The 23,922-nt window shown below is 41.5% G+C and overlaps 1 protein-coding gene across 1 annotated transcript; it reads left to right on the plus strand.

Annotated features, from left to right (window-relative positions):
• Positions 1–9,943: 9,943 nt before the first annotated feature.
• LOC144756355 (uncharacterized) lies at positions 9,944–14,317 on the plus strand. Its single transcript, XM_078646117.1, has one exon. It carries the CDS (start codon positions 10,723–10,725, stop codon positions 12,058–12,060), a length of 1,338 nt encoding a protein of 445 aa, XP_078502243.1. The 5' UTR covers positions 9,944–10,722; the 3' UTR covers positions 12,061–14,317.
• Positions 14,318–23,922: the final 9,605 nt, after the last annotated feature.

Genomic DNA, 23,922 nt, shown 5'->3' on the forward strand with positions numbered 1-23,922 from the left:
TACATTTTGGAAGAAGGTTGGGTTTGGTAACTAGCAAAGTGATTCAAGAGGTGTAAGACATTGGGTTATTGGTTGAGAGGGGTGAAACCCTTGTCAGGGTGCACCACAAAAAGTCACTAAATTAACCTGTGCTTAACCCTCTGGTAGCTAGGCACAAATGTAGTTAGGCTTAACTTAAAAGCAATGTGCTAAGTATTTTTGCAGCATTCAAACAGTTATAAAATAAAAACTTTAGGGGAGAGGAGTTGGCTTAACGGCTAGGGCGCTCGACCTCGGACCTGGGGATCTGGGTTCGAGTCTCGGTAACGACGCCAAAACCTCCTGTGATTCTGGGCAAATCACTTAATCTCCCCGTGCCTAAAAATGAATGTGTGTTCTCATGTAACGTAACTGGTGCTATGTAAAGCGCTCTGATACCTGATTCGGTTCGGGTATAGTTCGCGCTATATAAAACTCTACAAAAAAAAAAAACTCAATCCAAGAAAAATTTCACACCAAGCTAGAAAAATGTAGTACATTTTAATATATAACATGAAATCAGAACAACAAAATCTGATCAGGAGAAATGTAGATATGCAATTTCAAAGTCTTAGGTAAAATGTAGCTCCAACAAGCACAAAGCACCAACTGTGGTTATCTGGTTGCGCCTGACTGGGACAAAGTCACAAGTTCAGTCTGACTGCATGGAGCAAAGTCCAGGTGTAGGGCCAAGTTTGGCTGCTGGACAGTGTAGCTGGTTGTACTTAGGCTGAGATGTGAGGCCCTGCATTGCGCTGGGTTGAGTTGCATCAGTTCTGATGAAGCCGCCAATCTGGATCTACAATGTGCTGTGATGCATTTTAGCCATTTTAGCACTGGTTAGCAATGGTAAAGTGCACAGAGTCCTCAGCCCAACAAAAACAAATTCCTAAAACTGAGGGGTGAAGGCAAAAGGTTTGGGGGAGACCACACCGTGGAAGACAGGTCTAACGGCAGACCGAAAAAGGAAGCAGCTGATGTAGGAAGTCATCGAAGGCAGTTCATAAAAGGGGTAAAATCCAGAGTGTCTGGAGTAATTGATTGGTGTTACTTTTCTTATGCAGTGTATTATACAGAATAAAGTGCTGCTCCTTATACTTAAAAAGGGCTGAAAGAGTTGCTGTTCCTTTCCTTTATCAGTACCATGTAATCCTTTAGATGCTGTCCTCATGTGAACTTTTCTAGCACAATATGAAATGTTGGGAATCTATTGTTCTAGATGTATTATGCGATTAAGTATCGTTGGGTGACTACCAAAAGGCTTTTCTTAGGAAAGCACAGGCTTTTGAGCGTGTCACAGCACATCGGTGTTCAATGTTTTGGTGTTATTTTATGTTGCACTGTGTTAGTCATCAATCTATATTTCTATACTAAGGGCCTAGTTTACAGTTTTGCGAATCGGTGCTCCATCACAGCGTGACGGATATCCTGTCCGTCTAATCATCGGTGCATTAGGATGTAATGTATTCATAATATGGGTAATGTGCTATAGACATATTTGTATAGACATATTTGTAATGGAGTACCCATAGACCAAACTCTAAGCAATACCCTATGTCTATAAATGTCATGGCATAACATGTTATTTTTTTAAGCCTCACAGCATCATGGACCTTTGAGTGCGTATGGGACACAGCTCAAAGAGGTATTTATTGAGAACACTGGTATCTAACAGAGGTCCAGGTGGGCCAGGTCGATGCAACATTTTCGGTACATTTGTAGGATCCAGCATGTATCCTCTTGAACCCACATCGAAAGCCTTGACGTAAACACTGCATATTGCTGTACATTACTGCATGAAGCACTTGAACAATGTCTGAGAACAGTCCTCAGTGTTGGATTGCTCATACCAGAATCAACTGCGATGTTCAGGAACTCTGCATTACTGTTTATCGCCCAACAGATACAGCATTTTCTCAACTTTGTGAAAATTTCCAGAGCATTGGAGGCTCTTGGCTCATTGCATGAATTGCACTTGCAATTAAGAGACAGTTAAACACATTTGTTGTCTTGTGACCGCATGCTTTTTGCATGAGTTGCCATTGACCACTCGCAGTCGTACTTCTGCCTCTTTTTGCATGCATCGGTCACTGGTAATCGACGAATATGGCACATCACTTAAATGTATGCTAAAATAACATGTTACATATGCATATTCTGAAGTTTGTTTCGAGAGTAAGCAACTTTCCTTGATGTGCACAAATTCAGACAACTTGATTTTGTACATCCTAAATGTAAATAACTTTCCCAAAGTAACATTTACTGTAAGTTTCTTTTAACAAGTACATAAACAACTCCTGACATATTTATGCAATTGGAAACCTACCCCCTAAAAAAAAATTCAATTCTAAGCAACATTTCCTCTCCTAAGGTACTTTACAAGTAAATACTTAGGGCCCGATTCACAGAACTAACTTAAGACAAAATCCTAAACTTACTACTTTTGGTATTCACAGAAGGCATTTAGGGGCAGATATATGTTAACTGGCGCATCCCCAGGGATGCGCCAGTTAATGTGCGCCACAGTGCGCCACAGCTCTGCCACCCATGGTGCGCCGCATTTACAATGCGGCGCACCATGGGGCAAAAACGGCACAGATGCGTGACGCATCTGTGCCGTAAAGGTGGCGCATTGCTGGAGTTGCGTCGCAGCTCCAGCAAGGCTCGGGGGTGCCCCATCTTCACAATGCTGCGTCAAGACCTACGCCTGCTTCAAGCAGGCGCAGGGTTTTGACGCAGCATTGGCCTGAAAGTGACTGAGTGAAATCTTATAGATTTCACTCAGCCACTTTCAGGAGGCGTTCCTGCGCAGGAACGCCCCCCCCCCCCTGCGCAGGAACGCCTCCTTATGGCGCAGGGCTTTACAACGTGACGCATCTCCTAGATGCGTCACGTTGTAAATAGGGCGCATTGTTTTCGCCGCCGTTGCGTCAAATAAAGTGACACAATTGCGACGCAAAGAGGCGCAAGGGCCTCATAAATCTGCCCATTAGTATTCTTAAATTAGGATTTTGTCTTAAGTTAAAATCAAGTTTAACTTAAGTTTGTCTTAAGTTACATGTATCCTTACTTTAGACAAAATCGTAATTTAAGACAAAATCGTAACTATAAGTCATCTAGAAACACATGGCTCAATCCTATTTGTATGAACCTGCGCACAAGATTAGCTACGGAGGCTCTAAGAATTTTAAAGACAAACACTCAGGAATCCATTGTGATTGCCGTGTCAAAAGTTTTGAGCTGGATGAGGGTCATCCGAGCTAATAAGATGAGGGTACACTAATTTTGCCAGTCTTTTTATATGAGGTTATAGACATTATGGTCTGGTGTTGTTGCCCCAATATTTGTTTAGGTTTTGGTAACCTTTATCCAGGAAATGACTCACTGTCTGTCCCTTGCCGAAATATGGGCCTAGTAGTATTGACAAAAGACAAGAAGTATTTGTCTGTCACTTATGTTTCGTTTTTAAGTATTTTATACATCCTTAGCAAATCATTTTAATTATGTTTTAACACTAAGGGGGTCATTAGGACGGTGGGCGGACTTTGTCCGCCCGCCATCCTTTCAGGAATTGGGACTGCCCGCCATAAGGGCGGGGATCCGCTGTGGGCAATTAGGATGCGCCCGCCACAGTGGCGGGCGCATCCTGCATTCCTGGCATTGTGGCGGGCAGTGCACTCAGCACCGCCCGCCACAATGCCAGGAAGGCACGTTGTGCACTTCCATGCACAACATGGTGCCTGCCATATTTTGCATGGAACTGCTGCTACCCCCTTGTGCCACCCCTCACTCCCCAACATCCCAAACACAAACACCGCATGCCTTGCCGCCACAGAAAGGCACCCTCCCGCCTGCATCCTGATATGGATGGCGTTGTCTAGCAGACACCGGCACCATAGGATACCCTTTTCCGCCCGGTCAGCTCATTGACCGGGCGGAAAAGCTCCGGACAGTCTTCCCGTCCGCCGCGGTCCCCCCGCTATTACTAATGTGGCGGGGGCGAAATGGGTGGCGGGCGGGCTAGGATGTAGGGCGGATCACCACCGCCATGCGGGCAGTGGCGATCCGCCCTACATCCTAATGGGCCCCTATGTGTTTTACATCATTGGGGATTTATCGTAATCATGGTTTTTTTAACACTGTTCATGTAATTGTGTTTTTTTTTAAAGTGTAGATGGACGTGGAAATATAGGAAAGCTTTTGTATTATGAATATCCCAAGTCATTTTTAATTGTAGATGTATTTTGTCTTTTATGATTGCGACAATCGAAATAAAGACAATATTGATTGATTGAAAAAAAATTGAACACATGCTATATATTCATCATTGAATACTACGTACTGTTCTGTTTTTGTAGGAGTTTTCCAATCAAAGTAAAAGATTGGATGACTTGGTAATTACATGCCCAGTCATGGAGCCTCAAGCTGCTAAAGGAATCATCCCCTGGTTCCTTGCATGCACTTTCATCTAAAACATATCATGAGTAAGGTGGGTCAAATCATCACAGAGAGGACCTCCTGCCTTCCTTGCTAGGCCTTAAAGCTGGTGATTCACATGAGTTGAGAATTTAACATTGAATCATTAAGAATGCTGCTCCCATTGCAACTACCACCTCAAATGAGTAATTAGATGTGAAGGAATTTATTATTTGGCAAACAGAAGGTTTTTCTAAAGTTTATGGTGAGGGTTGTCTACGGAGATAAACATGTTTGAGCTGCTGTAGGAAATTGTCCGGAAACCCAGAAATCAGTAAAGAACTCCTGCCCTGTGCTTCCAGTCCAAACCCTGATAGCCAGTTAGAGGCCATGGTGTCACTTTTTGCATAGGTAACATATGATGTGTGCCCAACATGCCACAAAGTGCCTGCCTGTCTCACTGAGTTGTTGAAGCTAATTTGTGAATAATTGTCAGTGGTTATTTAACTGTGGAATATAAATCCAAATACTTGTGCCCTCCCTCTCATTTGGAGATCAACAACCCTCAGTTTTTCTCTACTTGGTGCGCTGCTCTCTCGTCATTTTCCTGCCTAATTTACTGGACCCCTTTGAACTGATTTCAAGCGACTAGCTATTCCAAATTGTTCTTGATGCCCTGTTCAATGTACTTGTTATGTATCAGTGCTGTATCTGTCCACAGAAATGCCTTGAAAATTGTATATGTTTATTTTTGTACATTGCATTTAACTAAGATGTTTTGATATTACACTGGAAATAAATGTATATTAGGCACATTCATTAAATTAAAAATAAAACCTCAAACATTGTGTAGACAGTTGTAGGAAACACCAGTGTGCAAGTTGAATTGTTAAATGATGTGGTGTGTGTATGTGTTTGTGTGTGTGTGTGTGCGCCTGTGATATATTACAATTGTATATTTACAATGTAGCGGAACTAACATAGCAATTTCTCTATTAACCTGCAGAGCCGCAACACATTAGGCCCAGTTCCTATATGTGGTTGCAGAACTTAAAGTGGACTTGCATTATTCTTTTTAATGCATAGTTTAGGGTACATTATGAAATATAATAAACAGGGATATGTCCACCCCACCTCTCTAGAGCTAACCAATGTCCTAGCTAATCTGTGAGTATTTGATTCCATCCTGATTTTAATTTGGATTCTAGTTCTTGTAGTTTTGTTTCCATTGTAATGAACAATTGTGATTGCAAACCAAAAATCTGATAAAGGAGAACCTATGCTTTGTACTTCCATTCTAGAATATTTTACTTTGCTAAATTGGGCAGGGAAACAACAGAAACCAAAATACCACAAAATCCCTATGCCATCCTTACTATTGCCGACCTGCACCCTTGACCCAAGGCTGTGGGGCTGTGCACAATTAACACCAGGATCAAATCCTTATAGAATAATTTCCTTGAGTCACTCCTTGTTGCTGGGAATCTCCAGAGCTCTTAAAAAAAAGTAAATAGTTTTAAAATGGCAATAGGTCCAATACCAGTGTTTTCTGACTACCACATCTAACCCTTCTTTACTTTTTCAATATTCTTAATGGTTGTAACTTATCATAAACAGGCAGTTGTAAGAGCATGTCATTTATGGGAAATAAACAACAGAGTAGTATGGGTATAGAAACCCTAGTATTCGAATATCTAAATAGGGAAGATATTGTCAACATTGTGTAAGATAATAATAACCAAAATCAGAATGAGGGTGGAGCTTGGGGGATAAGTGAGATGAGGAGGTGGGGATGGAGGAAGCTGGGGTGAGAGAAAAGGGGAAAGATGAAGTATAAAGAACCTACTAATCATGGACTATCTAAACTACGTCATTAGAAGTCCGCTGAGGAAAAGAAGGCAATGCCGAGTTACGGAAATCATTGAAGAAAATATTGTGTTACTTCACCTTTTCGTCAGTCTTTTGGCTATGGAAGAGTAGTGGTAGAATACAATGACCCATCCACTCAAGGAGCCCAGGAAGTAGTTGTGTGTCATGTCTCCATAAAGAACTGATTCTTCAGCAATCAAAACTAACAAATACAGGCTTCTGACAGTCAATTTACCAGGAAGAAGGAAGGAGTGGAATGTATGATTGTCAGTAGCTGGTAGGGTTATGGCCCATTGACAATCCTGTCCTTCTCCCCTCTTCTTTTCTCCTCTATCTGTTCACTTACTGATGAAAACATAGGGGCTGATTATGATGGCGGTCATATGAGCGCCTGACCGCCATCCTGTCGGGAACAGGACTGGCCGACAAGGAGTCAGGGGTCCCACCAGACAAATTACGGCAGTCATAAACATGCCTCTTAGCATTGAAGCTTCTGCTGCGGCCCTAAAAAGGGTTGCAGCACACGCCTCACCTCTAAGAGGCTTGTTTTGAAACATCCATGCACCTTCTGGCAGGTACCATGTGGTGCCTACCACCCAGTGCCGGGATTTTTAGGGGGGCACCTAAGGTGCCCCCCAGACCACATGGCGGAGTGCCGGGGGGCCCCCAAAGTCACTTTCTGACTGCCTTTTCATGGCGGGCGGACTGCCATGAAAGCACAGGCGAAATGGGATGTTGTAATCCCTACAGCGGTGCCTGAGCATGCACCGCCCGTATTGTAGGGATTACTATCTCTCCGACCGGCACCTTGAGCCCTTCAGCTGCATGGCTGATCGTCTCTCTGCAAGATGCCTCCACATCCTAATGCAGCGGGCAGACCTGCAGGCGTCCTGGCATTGCCTGTCCAGCCGCCACCTAATCAGGCCCAAAGTCCAGAAAAAATTAGGGCAGGCCAAAACAATGGAGGTAGAACAGGTAAGGCAACATAATTCCAATCCCAGCCTGTGAGCAGTTCACTTCATGGAATTTTAATTTTTTGGGGAAATGTTATTCTTCCCCACCTCAGTATTTCCAAACACTGTTTATCACTCAAAACTCAATTATCTGACACAGCACCATATTGAGGTACTTATAGTCAGAAATGTGAATACCTCACTCTTTACTTTATTTTTCCTTCTTTTTATGAAGCATTTGAGTCTGGTCCAGTAACTTTAAAGGTCTGGTGTTAGCCAATATCTTTTGATTTTACTACAATGACTTGTATAACATACTTACAGGGGTTTTCCACCATCTCTCTTCCGCTATTGGTCTCTTCTTGAGGCATTCACAGTTTACTTCCGCTCACTACAGCATCAAGCATTGGGCTGGTTCAGCCTGCCTCCGCCGCTGGCTAACTTAATTTTGCACACAATGGGTTTCTCTTCAGTGCCAGTGTTATTCTTTTTACTTTATCTTTATTTTAGTGTTGCCTTTGTTTGTAGATCTAACAGACGAGAGCACACAGCTCACTCCAGATATATCAGTTCCTGTCTCCTGCCAATGCTGTTGTAAATTAATTTTGAAATGGCCTTTGTTTATTTATATCACTGCTGCTTTTTCATATCATACCAGCTACTCACATGAACTCTGAATATTAACTCATGAGGGTGCTCTATCTTTAAAATCCTGTCTGTCTTGCCTTCTTTCTGTTATTCATGCTTTCTTTCTTTCTTTCCTTCTTTGTTTCTTTGTTTCTTTCTTTCTTTCTTTCTTTCTTTCTTTCTTTCCTTCTTTCTTTCTTTCTTTCTTTCTTTCCTTCTTTGTTTCTTTGCTTCTTTCTTTCTTTCTTTCTTTCTTTCTTTCTTTCTTTCTTTCTGCCTCCTCTAGAGACTTAGCTGATTCCCTCAGTGTGATTTGTCACCAATTTATGGGCACAGCTGGTGTGAATCTTTAGGACACCTGGGAGGTGGGCAGTGTTCTCTTGCTGTCAGCGAGTGTCCGAGTGCAGGGCACACTGGGGGTAAAAGGATGCGGTTCCCTTGCCTCCTTACATCCCTTTTCCCCCACATGAGATGAAAACTTGTGTAAAAATGCAGAACAGAGACTCGATGGTTGTCTCAGCTCCATCCCAGCCCATCTACTCTAGTGAGATCTTTCTTAATATTTCTAAGACTTATCTGTCGGTCAACATTTCTCTCTGTGATTTTTTTCACTCTTCACAGTATCACTGTTTCTTCCTCTCACTCCCTTCTCAGCATCTCTCTTCTCTATCTCAACTTTTTTCCTCTGCCTTCTATCTCTTTATTTCGTCTTTTCTTTCTCTTCCTCCCTGCCATCCAAAGCTCTCCCATCTCTCTGTCTGTCTGCCTCCCTCTGTCTCCATACACTCACTTTTTCATGTTCTGTTTCTTTCTTTTCATTTGCTCTAACCATTCCCCCCCCCCCACCCCGCGCTCTTTAAAATTCCTTATTCTCTGATTCTGTTGAACTCTCTAAGTATGTCATCTTAATCCACAAGGGTCAAAGTACAGTCAATGGAAAAAGGGTCATGTTTTCAAAGGTGCAGCAGGTGCAGTGACACCAGGACCAAAAGCTCAAGGCACCCCATTAGACGCCTAATATTGCAAATGTTACTATTAAACAGGCTTTCACAAGTGCAGTTACATTGCAGACAACAAAGGTCATAATTTCAATGGTGCAACGGGTGCAGCAGCACTGGGTCCAAAAGTTGTCAGAACTTCTCTGGACACATAATATTGCTATATTTGACTACTAACCAGGCATTCACAATTTCAGCTACCTTGCAGTTAACAGGGTGGCAACGTAGCCAAAACCTCTAGGGACCCCACTAAATCCAGATTATTGCTAAAAATTGAACACGAAACAGGCAGTCACAATTGCAGTTACCTTGCATGCACTAGGGTAATGATTTCAATTGTGCAGCAGGTGTAGTGACACCAGCACCAACAGCTCTAGGCACCCCACTACACACCTAATATTGCTTTATTTTACTACTAAACAGGCAGTCACAATTGCAGTTACATTGCAGACAACAGGGTCATGATTTCAATGGTACAGCAGGTGCAGTGGAACAAGGACCAAAATATCTAGGAACCCCTCAGAAACACCTAATATTGCTATATTTTACTACTGAACAGGCAGTCACATGTTCAGTTACCTTGAAGACAACAGGGTCATGATTTGAATGGTGCAGCAGGTGCAGTGGCACCGGGACCAACAGTTGTCAGAACTCCTCTAAACTCCTAATATTGCTATATATTACTACTAAACAGGCAGTCACAAATACAGTTATCTTGCAGGCACTTGGGCACGATTTGAATTGGGCAGCAGGTGCAGTGGCACAGGGCCCAAAAGTTGTCAGAACTCCTCCAAACACATAATATTGCTATTACATCAAATAATTCTATTATTATCCTCTTTCATTTCAGTTTTCAAAATGTTGCTATTACTTACCCACACTTTACCACTAGTAACAGCACAATATATTGCCTTTTCGTACATAGACAAGTCATAACACTTTGACAGGCTTTCTGTAACTTATATTGTAAAACTACTCAACAAGCTACAATTTACAACAAAAAACTGTTTATTATTTATCACATAAGCAAAACCGAATGGATTTACCAATTCTTCTTTTTTGTCCTTACCTCCCTCCTTTCTTTTATTTTTTTTGCTTTCCTCCTATTTTTCAATCTCTCTTTCTCACCTTTTTTCCCAAAGACAAGCTCCTGGGAGCTACTGTCAGCCAATTGTCTTTTGTATACCTGTGTTAGCCAGATTTTGCTAAAATGATTTGTATAACATAGTTACCTACAGGGTTATGTGTATAATACAGATATCTACAGGGTCCACCAGTCTGTGGTTCTGCCAAACACATTTTCTTCCAGCCACTCCAGTATGCATCAAGGGGAAATGCGTCAGCCGACTTCAGCCATTCGTTGACTTCACTGTGAGTTACTGCTTGTTTTTCTTTTCCAAGGAGCACATCAACACACAAAGCAGTTCCCCTCAGTGCCAGGGAGTACTATAGCAATATGTGTTTTTTTGGGTGCCCAAGACAACATTTTTGCCTTTAGTCAATGTTTTTGTTTAGATAGAAGAGGGCCGGGCATTTCTTAAAACAACAAAGTTTTGCAAAAGCCGTGACAAAACAAAAGAAGAATTGCCAAAAGGCTAGAACCCCACACCAGTCTCATTTGCTTTGTCAAACCTTGTTCTTTCATTGTTGAAACACAATGATTGTTCATTGACTGTGTCAAAGTCCCTTCTTTTGTATGTAGGTGCAGTGCTTAGCGCTGTTTTTATGATCTGTAATGTGTCATTGCATTATGTTAATGTTAAAAAATAAAATAAAATTCTAACTCTTTTCTCCCTTAGATTCCACCTTTTGGACCATTTAGAAGACCTGGATTACAGTTTATGCTCTACAGAATGATGTGGTGCAAAAAGAAAGCCTGGGTATCTTTGAGCATATTTGCAATTGCTTGGTTATCAGTGTTTTTGTACTCAAATAACTACTATTGGATTAAAAGAGATCATCGTCATTTTAGGAAAGAGTATTTTCCCTCTCCCAATGTTAGTGTTTCAGGGGATACAATAACTAAATTAAGAAACAACAGGACTTTCATCATCGCGCCATATCAAGATCATAGGAACGGGAACAACATTCGCACAATCGCTATTGGTCACGAAGATGAGAAACAACTTTATTGCTTCATTCCCTGCACAACAAACAACAATATCTACGTAGTAAAGGCGGTCTTAGACATGCATAGCGATCGATTCGGTTTCCCTTATGTCACAACAGATATCCTTTGTTCAGAACCAATAAACTGTCACCCCAAATATATCGCATTCGATCCATTCCAGCATGCGTCTGTAGATGAACTTTCTCTGTTTGCAATACAGAACCTAGAGCCATCAACATCATTGTATGTGAATTTTACTGTGTGCATTTCCACCATGTTTGCAAATTATGACAATGTCTTACAGTTCACCCAGTCAATAGAGATGTATAAACTGCTGGGGGCCGGGAGGGTCACAATCTATAAAAATAATTGTAGCCATTCGATAGAAAGACTTTTGCAATATTACGTTGCTGAAGGGATTGTAGAGGTGGTACCTTGGCCCATCGAAAAGTACGTAACTCCAGCAAATGCATGGCACCACTCAATGGAAGCAAAGGATATTGGGTACTATGGGCAGTTGGTCACCCTAAATGACTGTATGTACAGGAATATGTACCGGAGCAAGTATGTGATACTCATCGACATGGACGAAATAATCCTGCCCTTCAAACACCCTGATTGGACGAGTATGATGGACGGTCTTCAGAAGCAACATCCAGATGTTGGGGCATTTCTTTTTGAAAACCACGTCTTTCCAAAACACGTGGTCAGCCCGATTGAAGGGTTTAACACATCGTCTTGGGAGGCTGTGCCCGGCGTGGATATCTTGAGGCATATTCACAGGGAGCCTGATAGGAAAAAACACTTTAACGACAGAAAAATGATCCTCAATCCCCGCAACGTGGTTCAGATTTCAGTACACTCTGTTCTAAAGGCTTACAAGAGCAGTCTGCATGTTCCACTCAATGTTGCACTTGTATACCACTGCAGAGCTTCTCGTCAGCCTGCTCTGCCTAGAGCATCCCTCATTGAAGATCCAACCATCAGAAAGTACATGATCCCATTGACTGAAAATGTTAACAAGGTGCTTGAACAGAATAAGTTTTTGAATAAAACTGCAGGCACCTGAAGGGCAGGTGGAGATTACTGACCACTATCTATTTGTTCCTGTTAAGCACCACCTTGGATGCCTGTGGAACAGAGTATTGCTCTGACTAAATACAAAGAAGGGTGAATTTGCTATACAATGATCTGCACATCAATTTACGTTCTCTTCTCAAGTCCACTTCGACCACAAATCAAGCTCAACACATTCAATATTGAGTGCAACTTTGGTGTTTGATGCACATCCACCTAGAGCATCCACAAAGACCTCCTGCCCACAGAGATTGCAGAAGACAGTCCTAATACCAAAAACAACCCACCAGTGCACATCATATGTAGTCACTTTTATTTCTGGCTGTGGATCATTGTCATTTAAGAAATAAAATTTTAACTGTCAACACAACATGGCTACTGGAAATGATAAAGTCTATTCCGATAAAGAACATTGATGGATAAAGAGTGCTAAACTGCACAGAGGATAAACGTAGAGTAATGCTCTGAAGCTGCGCTACAAGGAAGACAAGATAAAGAGTTTTGTTGGGTTAGGGTGACAAGGGAACATTGTTAAACCGATACTTGTCCTTTTGGCTTACCTGGGCTGTCACTCAACAATATTGATTTGCATAAGGTGCTAACTCCTGTGGAGTTTGCCAGCCAAAATCCTTCATTCATCTGCTGAGCAACCAGAAATGATGACATTCACCTGCTACTCTATACAAAAAGTATTGCTCAAATAACTTTAACAAGATTGTTTAGTCTCAGGTTCTTAGAAGGTCCTCTTTTGAAGTCAGAGGGTCCTTCTGCAAGTGTCCTACACAAAAGACTCAAATGTTTATGTCAAAGTGGGTAGCATTCCCGACTGCTCGCGAAAGCAGCTGCTTCATTGAAGAATTTTTTTTTTTTGTAAACGTTCCTGTTGATGCTGCAGTTAAAACAACATATGCACATTTGTTGAGAAAGGGAATTTGTTCTAAAAAGAACCGGCGTCGATCAATTTGTTATTTATTGTGAAAATCGTCTATGTTAATCATGTTATTTTATGGAAACCTGCTTTGCAATATGCTATTTCCTGTTGAGACAGTCAGCACTTTCATCATTGATCTCGAGTAGTTTCATGCCCGTAGTTAGTCTCAAATGGAGCAAATCCCCAGCATGTTCAACATCAAAGCTAAATGAGGTGCACCAAACATGGGTCTACTATTGCCAACTTCCCAAACTCCATTCAACATAATCAGGATTTAAAATGTTATCTTTACAAATGGCATTTGTAAACAGTGAAACATGAAATCTGAATATTCTGCCAGTATGTTGGAATTTACACAACCTCAATTTTAGGGCTAGGGGTAGGCTTGTGCTGCATTCAAAAGTAGATAAACACAGTGGAAACACTCACTGGTGTCATGGACAAAAGAAAGTTTTTTTCAAGGTTAGGCATAGGAAGGGTTAACCTCCCTATTATTTTGCTTCGACTACACTTTTCCACTTGTCGTATTTCTACCTGCTACGCTTGTCACTTTTCATTGAACACTGCAGTACGTAAAGATTTCTAAGAAAGCTCAACAGATTTTTAAATTATTTCATAATAATTTGTTCCAGTTATTGGATTTATTGTTCCAATTGTAGGAATAATTTTACAGGAGCACATTCTGAATTTAACCTTTTGGGAAATGGTCTGATGGAGCCCAAATCCACAATTAGAAATATGTGGCTAACGTGCATCTCATCTGCTGTTCCCTTAGTACCCTCATCATTTTCCTGTGCTGCTACTACAATCAAACACAGGTAGAAGTGTAAGAAGAAATCAGGAGTGACCTAGGCAAACCACTGGTTGACTAAGCCTTTGTTCACACCATTTTCCAAAAGAAACATTTACACTCTTTGAAATTACACCAACATTATACTTTTTTAAGACTTCCAATGGGTTAGCTAGAGAGAAGTTGGGCGCACAAGATTCCAGACAAAAATTAAGAATAGCCTGAGTGCCATGATCTATAAATATCCAGAGGATTTAAACAGACTTAGTTGGTTGCTTTCATATCTATTAAATATGAAGGAGGGGAAGACTGTGATTATTTTTACTACCCCTAGTGCAGTCCAACTACCAACAGAAGTAAATTGAGACAACCACAACTAGAGGTCAGAGCCTATCCAAGCAAGTGTGTTTGTGTGTTTTGGGGTGGGGTGGAAGATACCATGACTCATGAATGTGGTTTCCTGTTAGTATTGTCATAATATGAAATATGACCTTTGACTGATGTAATACATATGTGAATGCCTGTTTATTAGTACTCCATTCCGTAATTAATGCGTTTTGGGCCAGATTTATTTTCATTGGCATAAACGTGCATGTAGCGGGGTGTATTTCATTTTCTTACGTTGACTAATGTTACCAATGTCACAAATGTTAATAGTTAAGAATGGATGAACTTGGCATTTGTAAAGCACAGCAACCACCTCAAGAGGCATCTCGCCGCTAAAGACCCTGTAACAAAGAAAAACCTGTCCCTCCAGAAAACAACACTTCAGATTGAATGATCAGCCATGTTTTCAGAAGTTTTATGAAAGTAGCAAAGTTGGCAGTTTGCATCACAGTGAGCAGAAGATTCTTCCATGCCTTTGCCCTGAGAACAGGTATAGACCACCTGCACACCCCCAGTTTGTAACCTGAACTTTGGGATAGATAGCAGATTATTACAGGCAGAGCTCAGCATCCTCAGTGGAAGGTAGGGAATAAAAAGTTCAGATAGAAATTTGGGAATAATGTGCTAAAGGTCTCTGTACACAGTAGTTAAAGCTTTAAAAACAATCCGTTTACCAACTGGTAACCAATGGCGCTCCCACAAACCCACTTTGATGGAGGTTTGATGAGGGAGTTGAAGTACCAGTCTTGCTGCTGAAGAAGAACTTACCCCAGACACATTGTTTACATTGGGGTAAAAACACAAATCATTGACTCCCAAGTTCTTTCATTCATCCATGTAATGGCTTCCGAAAGGCAGTTTTAAAATTTTGTTCAGAGCTGGTTAAACTCTTGTCAAGGGCAATATTAAGTTGTGTATCATCTGCATAAGGCATAGCGGAGAGACCAAATGATTTGATAAGAGTAATAAGTGGGGACATCTTCAAATTGTAGATGTGTATTGGTCCCCCCTTAGTATGTATTTATGTCCCTCCTTATTACTCTAGACCTTGTAGGATCTAACTCCGATGCGGTGTTAGACTCTAAAAGGTGGCTGTGTACAGGTGGTAGAAGCTACAAAGGGGCCGTTCTTTAAGACTCTCAGTTCCTCAACTGGATACATTTCTGACTTCCAAAACTTTGCAAGATATCATCCATAAACTTAAGCTGTTTGCACAAATGCCAAGGATTGTTTAACCCCTCCTACTAGATTTCTGGTATAGACATTGCTGCCAACAATTGGGTTCAATTATGGATGTATGACAGAACAACGCATGCCGTTACCACGCGTGTGTTACAACGCAAATGCCATTATCACCCTTAACTTTTACAACACATTTTTTACAACCACTAGGGATTTACCATGCATACCTGTACAATGAATTATGTTGTAAAAGCATGAAAGTTAAAGACATGTAAGTGGTAAATGTTTTCCCTGATCCCTTCCCTAAAAACGGTACATTTGTTGTAAAACATGCGTAGTAAAGGCTATCCATGGTAACAGCCGCGTTGTAGTGGCTGTTTTCCTTTAATTATTATTGCAGGCATCTGATTTTCTATAAGGGATGGATGACACATGAAGTGTCAGATATTTTTAAAGTCTACAAAGAAATTTCCCCATTAATGCAAATGGCACTGAATGAAAACAAGTGTGTTCTGCATTTAAAATGTTGTTAAACATTGTCGTTTTTAGCATTAGCTATCAACTAACAAGCGCCCATAAGGGTGTCAGTGGAAGAACACATCACTGTAGGTGAGTTAATGCTGTAGCCTTCATATTAAACTTATTTTAGAGTGGAAATGAAGGCACAGCACAATCTCTGTAAAATGTAAATAATGAGATCACCCTGTAATTCCAGTGCCTTATTTGCTCAATAGAGAGGACTTGTTGAGGCTTACATACCCATAAATAACCTTTATTTTGAAAAGTATATGACGTAATATTGTATCATATGGATCGTATATATCATTAATGAGTTTGAAGGCATACGTTGAGCTTGATCTATTTTTACGGAATTAGTTTATTGAAAAATATGATTTCTTAAATACAAAAAATGACAAAATCAATAAAATGTTATTAGCTGATGTACTTCACCCCCCACAATCATAGCAAATAGACAATCTTTCCAGACAATGTTGTTTCCAATGTGCCACACATTGCACGCTAATCAGCTAAAGCAAAACGTCTATTGAAATCACTGCTTGGTTTCCATTCATCAAGTTACTCAGGGGCTTTGCTGACTGGCTGTTGCTCAAAGTCACCCAAAGAAAATCTGCAGCCAATGAGTGTAAATAAGCCAATGATGGAAGCCATAGTTGAGGACAGCATTGCCTTCAGGAACTCAGTGGTGTCTGGTGGTACCAAGTTATAGTAGTGAAAGATTCAGCAAAAACTCAAAACACTGCTGAGTCTTAATGATTGTGGGTGAGCTTAGTCCACTCATCAGTGTTGGGAAACTTTTCTGGTAGCAGTGCACTTCACTGACAGCATGCAATAGAACATAGAATGGTGAAGTGCAACTTTAGATTCCCTGTATTACAATTGCACTTATTATTTAAAATGTTCTCACTGTAGATGACTAATGACTCTATACCCTCCTACTGCAGGTAGGTTTTCATCTGAGATGTCCTACAATGTAATGTTTGAAAAGGTAAAGGGCACTGCTTTTATATTGTTGCTGCTTCATTCCTGAGGTCAAAGTCCCTTGATTCAAACTAAATCATTAGATTAAATTAAATCTACATTTTGGAAGAAGGTGGGGTTTGGTAACTAGCAAAGTGATTCAAGAGGTGTAAGACATTGGGTTATTGGTTGAGAGGGGTGAAACCCTTGTCAGGGTGCACCACAAAAAGTCTCTAAATTAACCTGTGCTTAACCCTCTGGTAGCTAGGCACAAAATGTAGTTAGGCTTAACTTAAAAGCAATGTGCTAAGTATTTTTGCAGCATTCAAACAGTTATAAAATAAAAACTTTAGGGGAGAGGAGTTGGCTTAACGGCTAGGGCGCTCGACCTCGGACCTGGGGATCTGGGTTCGAGTCTCGGTAACGACGCCAAAACCTCCTGTGATTCTGGGCAAATCACTTAATCTCCCCGTGCCTAAAAATGAATGTGTGTTCTCATGTAACGTAACTGGTGCTATGTAAAGCGCTCTGATACCTGATTCGGTTCGGGTATAGTTCGCGCTATATAAAACTCTACAAAAAAAAAAAACTCAATACAAGAAAAATTTCACACCAAGCTAGAAAAATGTAGTACATTTTAATATATAACATGAAATCAGAACAACAAAATCTGATCAGGAGAAATGTAGATATGCAATTTCAAAGTCTTAGGTAAAATGTAGCTCCAACAAGCACAGAGCACCAACTGTGGTTATCTGGTTGCACCTGACTGGGACAAAGTCACAAGTTCAGTCTGACTGCATGGAGCAAAGTCCAGGTGTAGGGCCAAGTTTGGCTGCTGGACAGTGTAGCTGGTTGTACTTAGGCTGAGATGTGAGGCCCTGCATTGCGCTGGGTTGAGTTGCATCAGTTCTGATGAAGCCGCCAATCTGGATCTACAATGTGCTGTGATGCATTTTAGCCATTTTAGCACTGGTTAGCAATTGTAAAGTGCACAGAGTCCTCAGCCCAACAAAAACAAATTCTTAAAACTGAGGTGTGAAGGCAAAAGGTTTGGGGGAGACCACACCGTGGAAGACAGGTCTAACGGCAGACCGAAAAAGGAAGCAGCTGATGTAGGAAGTCATCGAAGGAAGTTCATAAAATGGGTAAAATCCAGAGTGTCTGGAGTAATTGATTGGTGTTACTTTTCTTATGCAGTGTATTATACAGAATAAAGTGCTGCTCCTTATACTTTAAAAGGGCTGCAAGAGTTGCTGTTCCTTTCCTTTATCAGTACATGTAACCCTTTAGTTGCTGTCCTCATGTGAACTTTTCTAGCATCATATGAAATGTTGGGGATCTATTGTTCTAGATGTATTATGCGATTGAGTATCGTTGGGTGACTACCAAAAGGCTTTTCTTAGGAAAGCACAGGCTTTTGAGCGTGTCAAAGCACATCGGTGTTCAATGTTTTGGTGTTATTTTATGTTGCACTGTGTTAGTCATCAATCTACATTTCTATACTAAGGGCCTGGTTTACAGGTTTGCGAATCGGTGCTCCATCACAGCGTGACGGATATCCTGTCCGTCTAATCATCGGTGCATTAGGATGTAATGTATTCATAATATGGGTAATGTGCTATAGACATATTTGTATAGACATATTTGTAATGGAGTACCCATCGACCAAACTCTAAGCAATACCCTATGTCTATAAATGTCATGGCATAATATGTTATTTTTGTAAGCCTCACAGCATCATGGACCTTTGAGTGCGTTTGGGACACAGATCAAAGAGGTATTTATTGAGAACACTGGTATCTAACAGAGGTCCAGGTGGGCCAGGTCGATGCAACATTTTCGGTACATTTGTAGGATCCAGCATGTATCCTCTTGAACCCACATCGAAAGCCTTGACGTAAACACTGCATATTGCTGTACATTACTGCATGAAGCACTTGAACAATGTCTGAGAACAGTCCTCAGTGTTGGATTGCTCATACCAGAATCAACTGCGATGTTCAGGAACTCTGCACTACTGTTTATCGCTCAACAGATACAGCATTTTCTCAACTTTGTGAAAATGTCCAGAGCATTGGAGGCTCTTGGCTCATTGCATGAATTGCACTTGCAATTAAGAGACAGTTAAACACATTTGTTGTCTTGTGACCGCATGCTTTTTGCATGAGTTGCCATTGACCACTCGCAGTCGTACTTCTGCCTCTTTTTGCATGCATCGGTCACTGGTAATCGACGAATATGGCACATCACTTAAATGTATGCTAAAATAACATGTTACATATGCATATTCTGAAGTTTGTTTCGAGAGTAAGCAACTTTCCTTGATGTGCACAAATTCAGACAACTTGATTTTGTACATCCTAAATGTAAATAACTTTCCCAAAGTAACATTTACTATAAGTTTCTTTTAACAAGTACATAAACAACTCCTGACATATTTATGCAATTGGAAACCTACCCCCTAAAAAAAAATTCAATTCTAAGCAACATTTCCTCTCCTAAGGTACTTTACAAGTAAATACTTAGGGCCCGATTCACAGAACTAACTTAAGACAAAATCCTAAACTTACTACTTTTGGTATTCACAGAAGGCATTTAGGGGCAGATATATGTTAACTGGCGCATCCCCAGGGATGCGCCAGTTAATGTGCGCCACAGTGCGCCACAGCTCTGCCACCCATGGTGCGCCGCATTTACAATGCGGCGCACCATGGGGCAAAAACGGCACAGATGCGTGACGCATCTGTGCCGTAAAGGTGGCGCATTGCTGGAGTTGCGTCGCAGCTCCAGCAAGGCTCGGGGGTGCCCCATCTTCACAATGCTGCGTCAAGACCTACGCCTCCTTCAAGCAGGCGCAGGGTTTTGACGCAGCATTGGCCTGAAAGTGACTGAGTGAAATCTTATAGATTTCACTCAGCCACTTTCAGGAGGCGTTCCTGCGCAGGAACGCCCCCCCCCCTGCGCAGGAACGCCTCCTTATGGCGCAGGGCTTTACAACGTGACGCATCTCCTAGATGCGTCACGTTGTAAATAGGGCGCATTGTTTTCGCCGCCGTTGCGTCAAATAAAGTGACACAATTGCGACGCAAAGAGGCGCAAGGGCCTCATAAATCTGCCCATTAGTATTCTTAAATTAGGATTTTGTCTTAAGTTAAAATCAAGTTTAACTTAAGTTTGTCTTAAGTTACATGTATCCTTACTTTAGACAAAATCGTAATTTAAGACAAAATCGTAACTATAAGTCATCTAGAAACACATGGCTCAATCCTATTTGTATGAACCTGCGCACAAGATTAGCTACGGAGGCTCTAAGAATTTTAAAGACAAACACTCAGGAATCCATTGTGATTGCCGTGTCAAAAGTTTTGAGCTGGATGAGGGTCATCCGAGCTAATAAGATGAGGGTACACTAATTTTGCCAGTCTTTTTATATGAGGTTATAGACATTATGGTCTGGTGTTGTTGCCCCAATATTTGTTTAGGTTTTGGTAACCTTTATCCAGGAAATGACTCACTGTCTGTCCCTTGCCGAAATATGGGCCTAGTAGTATTGACAAAAGACAAGAAGTATTTGTCTGTCACTTATGTTTCGTTTTTAAGTATTTTATACATCCTTAGCAAATCATTTTAATTATGTTTTAACACTAAGGGGGTCATTAGGACGGTGGGCGGACTTTGTCCGCCCGCCATCCTTTCAGGAATTGGGACTGCCCGCCATAAGGGCGGGGATCCGCTGTGGGCAATTAGGATGCGCCCGCCACAGTGGCGGGCGCATCCTGCATTCCTGGCATTGTGGCGGGCAGTGCACTCAGCACCGCCCGCCACAATGCCAGGAAGGCACGTTGTGCACTTCCATGCACAACATGGTGCCTGCCATATTTTGCATGGAACTGCTGCTACCCCCTTGTGCCACCCCTCACTCCCCAACATCCCAAACACCGCATGCCTTGCCGCCACAGAAAGGCACCCTCCCGCCTGCATCCTGATATGGATGGCGTTGTCTAGCAGACACCGTCACCATAGGATACCCTTTTCCGCCCGGTCAGCTCATTGACCGGGCGGAAAAGCTCCGGACAGTCTTCCCGTCCGCCGCGGTCCCCCCGCTATTACTAATGTGGCGGGGGCGAAATGGGTGGCGGGCGGGCTAGGATGTAGGGCGGATCACCACCGCCATGCGGGCAGTGGCGATCCGCCCTACATCCTAATGGGCCCCTATGTGTTTTACATCATTGGGGATTTATCGTAATCATGGTTTTTTTAACACTGTTCATGTAATTGTGTTTTTTTTTAAAGTGTAGATGGACGTGGAAATATAGGAAAGCTTTTGTATTATGAATATCCCAAGTCATTTTTAATTGTAGATGTATTTTGTCTTTTATGATTGCGACAATCGAAATAAAGACAATATTGATTGATTGAAAAAAATTGAACACATGCTATATATTCATCATTGAATACTACGTACTGTTCTGTTTTTGTAGGAGTTTTCCAATCAAAGTAAAAGATTGGATGACTTGGTAATTACATGCCCAGTCATGGAGCCTCAAGCTGCTAAAGGAATCATCCCCTGGTTCCTTGCATGCACTTTCATCTAAAACATATCATGAGTAAGGTGGGTCAAATCATCACAGAGAGGACCTCCTGCCTTCCTTGCTAGGCCTTAAAGCTGGTGATTCACATGAGTTGAGAATTTAACATTGAATCATTAAGAATGCTGCTCCCATTGCAACTACCACCTCAAATGAGTAATTAGATGTGAAGGAATTTATTATTTGGCAAACAGAAGGTTTTTCTAAAGTTTATGGTGAGGGTTGTCTACGGAGATAAACATGTTTGAGCTGCTGTAGGAAATTGTCCGGAAACCCAGAAATCAGTAAAGAACTCCTGCCCTGTGCTTCCAGTCCAAACCCTGATAGCCAGTTAGAGGCCATGGTGTCACTTTTTGCATAGGTAACATATGATGTGTGCCCAACATGCCACAAAGTGCCTGCCTGTCTCACTGAGTTGTTGAAGCTAATTTGTGAATAATTGTCAGTGGTTATTTAACTGTGGTATATAAATCCAAATACTTGTGCCCTCCCTCTCATTTGGAGATCAACAACCCTCAGTTTTTCTCTACTTGGTGCGCTGCTCTCTCGTCATTTTCCTGCCTAATTTACTGGACCCCTTTGAACTGATTTCAAGCGACTAGCTATTCCAAATTGTTCTTGATGCCCTGTTCAATGTACTTGTTATGTATCAGTGCTGTATCTGTCCACAGAAATGCCTTGAAAATTGTATATGTTTATTTTTGTACATTGCATTTAACTAAGATGTTTTGATATTACACTGGAAATAAATGTATATTAGGCACATTCATTAAATTAAAAATAAAACCTCAAACATTGTGTAGACAGTTGTAGGAAACACCAGTGTGCAAGTTGAATTGTTAAATGATGTGGTGTGTGTATGTGTTTGTGTGTGTGTGTGTGCGCCTGTGATATATTACAATTGTATATTTACAATGTAGCGGAACTAACATAGCAATTTCTCTATTAACCTGCAGAGCCGCAACACATTAGGCCCAGTTCCTATATGTGGTTGCAGAACTTAAAGTGGACTTGCATTATTCTTTTTAATGCATAGTTTAGGGTACATTATGAAATATAATAAACAGGGATATGTCCACCCCACCTCTCTAGAGCTAACCAATGTCCTAGCTAATCTGTGAGTATTTGATTCCATCCTGATTTTAATTTGGATTCTAGTTCTTGTAGTTTTGTTTCCATTGTAATGAACAATTGTGATTGCAAACCAAAAATCTGATAAAGGAGAACCTATGCTTTGTACTTCCATTCTAGAATATTTTACTTTGCTAAATTGGGCAGGGAAACAACAGAAACCAAAATACCACAAAATCCCTATGCCATCCTTACTATTGCCTACCTGCACCCTTGACCCAAGGCTGTGGGGCTGTGCACAATTAACACCAGGATCAAATCCTTATAGAATAATTTCCTTGAGTCACTCCTTGTTGCTGGGAATCTCCAGAGCTCTTAAAAAAAAGTAAATAGTTTTAAAATGGCAATAGGTCCAATACCAGTGTTTTCTGACTACCACATCTAACCCTTCTTTACTTTTTCAATATTCTTAATGGTTGTAACTTATCATAAACAGGCAGTTGTAAGAGCATGTCATTTATGGGAAATAAACAACAGAGTAGTATGGGTATAGAAACCCTAGTATTCGAATATCTAAATAGGGAAGATATTGTCAACATTGTGTAAGATAATAATAACCAAAATCAGAATGAGGGTGGAGCTTGGGGGATAAGTGAGATGAGGAGGTGGGGATGGAAGAAGCTGGGGTGAGAGAAAAGGGGAAAGATGAAGTATAAAGAACCTACTAATCATGGACTATCTAAACTACGTCATTAGAAGTCCGCTGAGGAAAAGAAGGCAATGCCGAGTTACGGAAATCATTGAAGAAAATATTGTGTTACTTCACCTTTTCGTCAGTCTTTTGGCTATGGAAGAGTAGTGGTAGAATACAATGACCCATCCACTCAAGGAGCCCAGGAAGTAGTTGTGTGTCATGTCTCCATAAAGAACTGATTCTTCAGCAATCAAAACTAACAAATACAGGCTTCTGACAGTCAATTTACCAGGAAGAAGGAAGGAGTGGAATGTATGATTGTCAGTAGCTGGTAGGGTTATGGCCCATTGACAATCCTGTCCTTCTCCCCTCTTCTTTTCTCCTCTATCTGTTCACTTACTGATGAAAACATAGGGGCTGATTATGATGGCGGTCATATGAGCGCCTGACCGCCATCCTGTCGGGAACAGGACTGGCCGACAAGGAGTCAGGGGTCCCACCAGACAAATTACGGCAGTCATAAACATGCCTCTTAGCATTGAAGCTTCTGCTGCGGCCCTAAAAAGGGTTGCAGCACACGCCTCACCTCTAAGAGGCTTGTTTTGAAACATCCATGCACCTTCTGGCAGGTACCATGTGGTGCCTACCACCCAGTGCCGGGATTTTTAGGGGGGCACCTAAGGTGCCCCCCAGACCACATGGCGGAGTGCCGGGGGGCCCCCAAAGTC

Source organism: Lissotriton helveticus, chromosome 5_1, assembly GCF_964261635.1.
Source record: "Lissotriton helveticus chromosome 5_1, aLisHel1.1, whole genome shotgun sequence".
Classification (NCBI taxonomy): Eukaryota; Metazoa; Chordata; class Amphibia; order Caudata; family Salamandridae; genus Lissotriton; species Lissotriton helveticus.

What these genes read in the sequence shown, in the direction of transcription:
- LOC144756355 (XM_078646117.1), top strand. Translation starts at nt 10,723, where the DNA reads ATGCTCTACAGAATGATGTGGTGCAAAAAGAAAGCCTGGGTATCTTTG.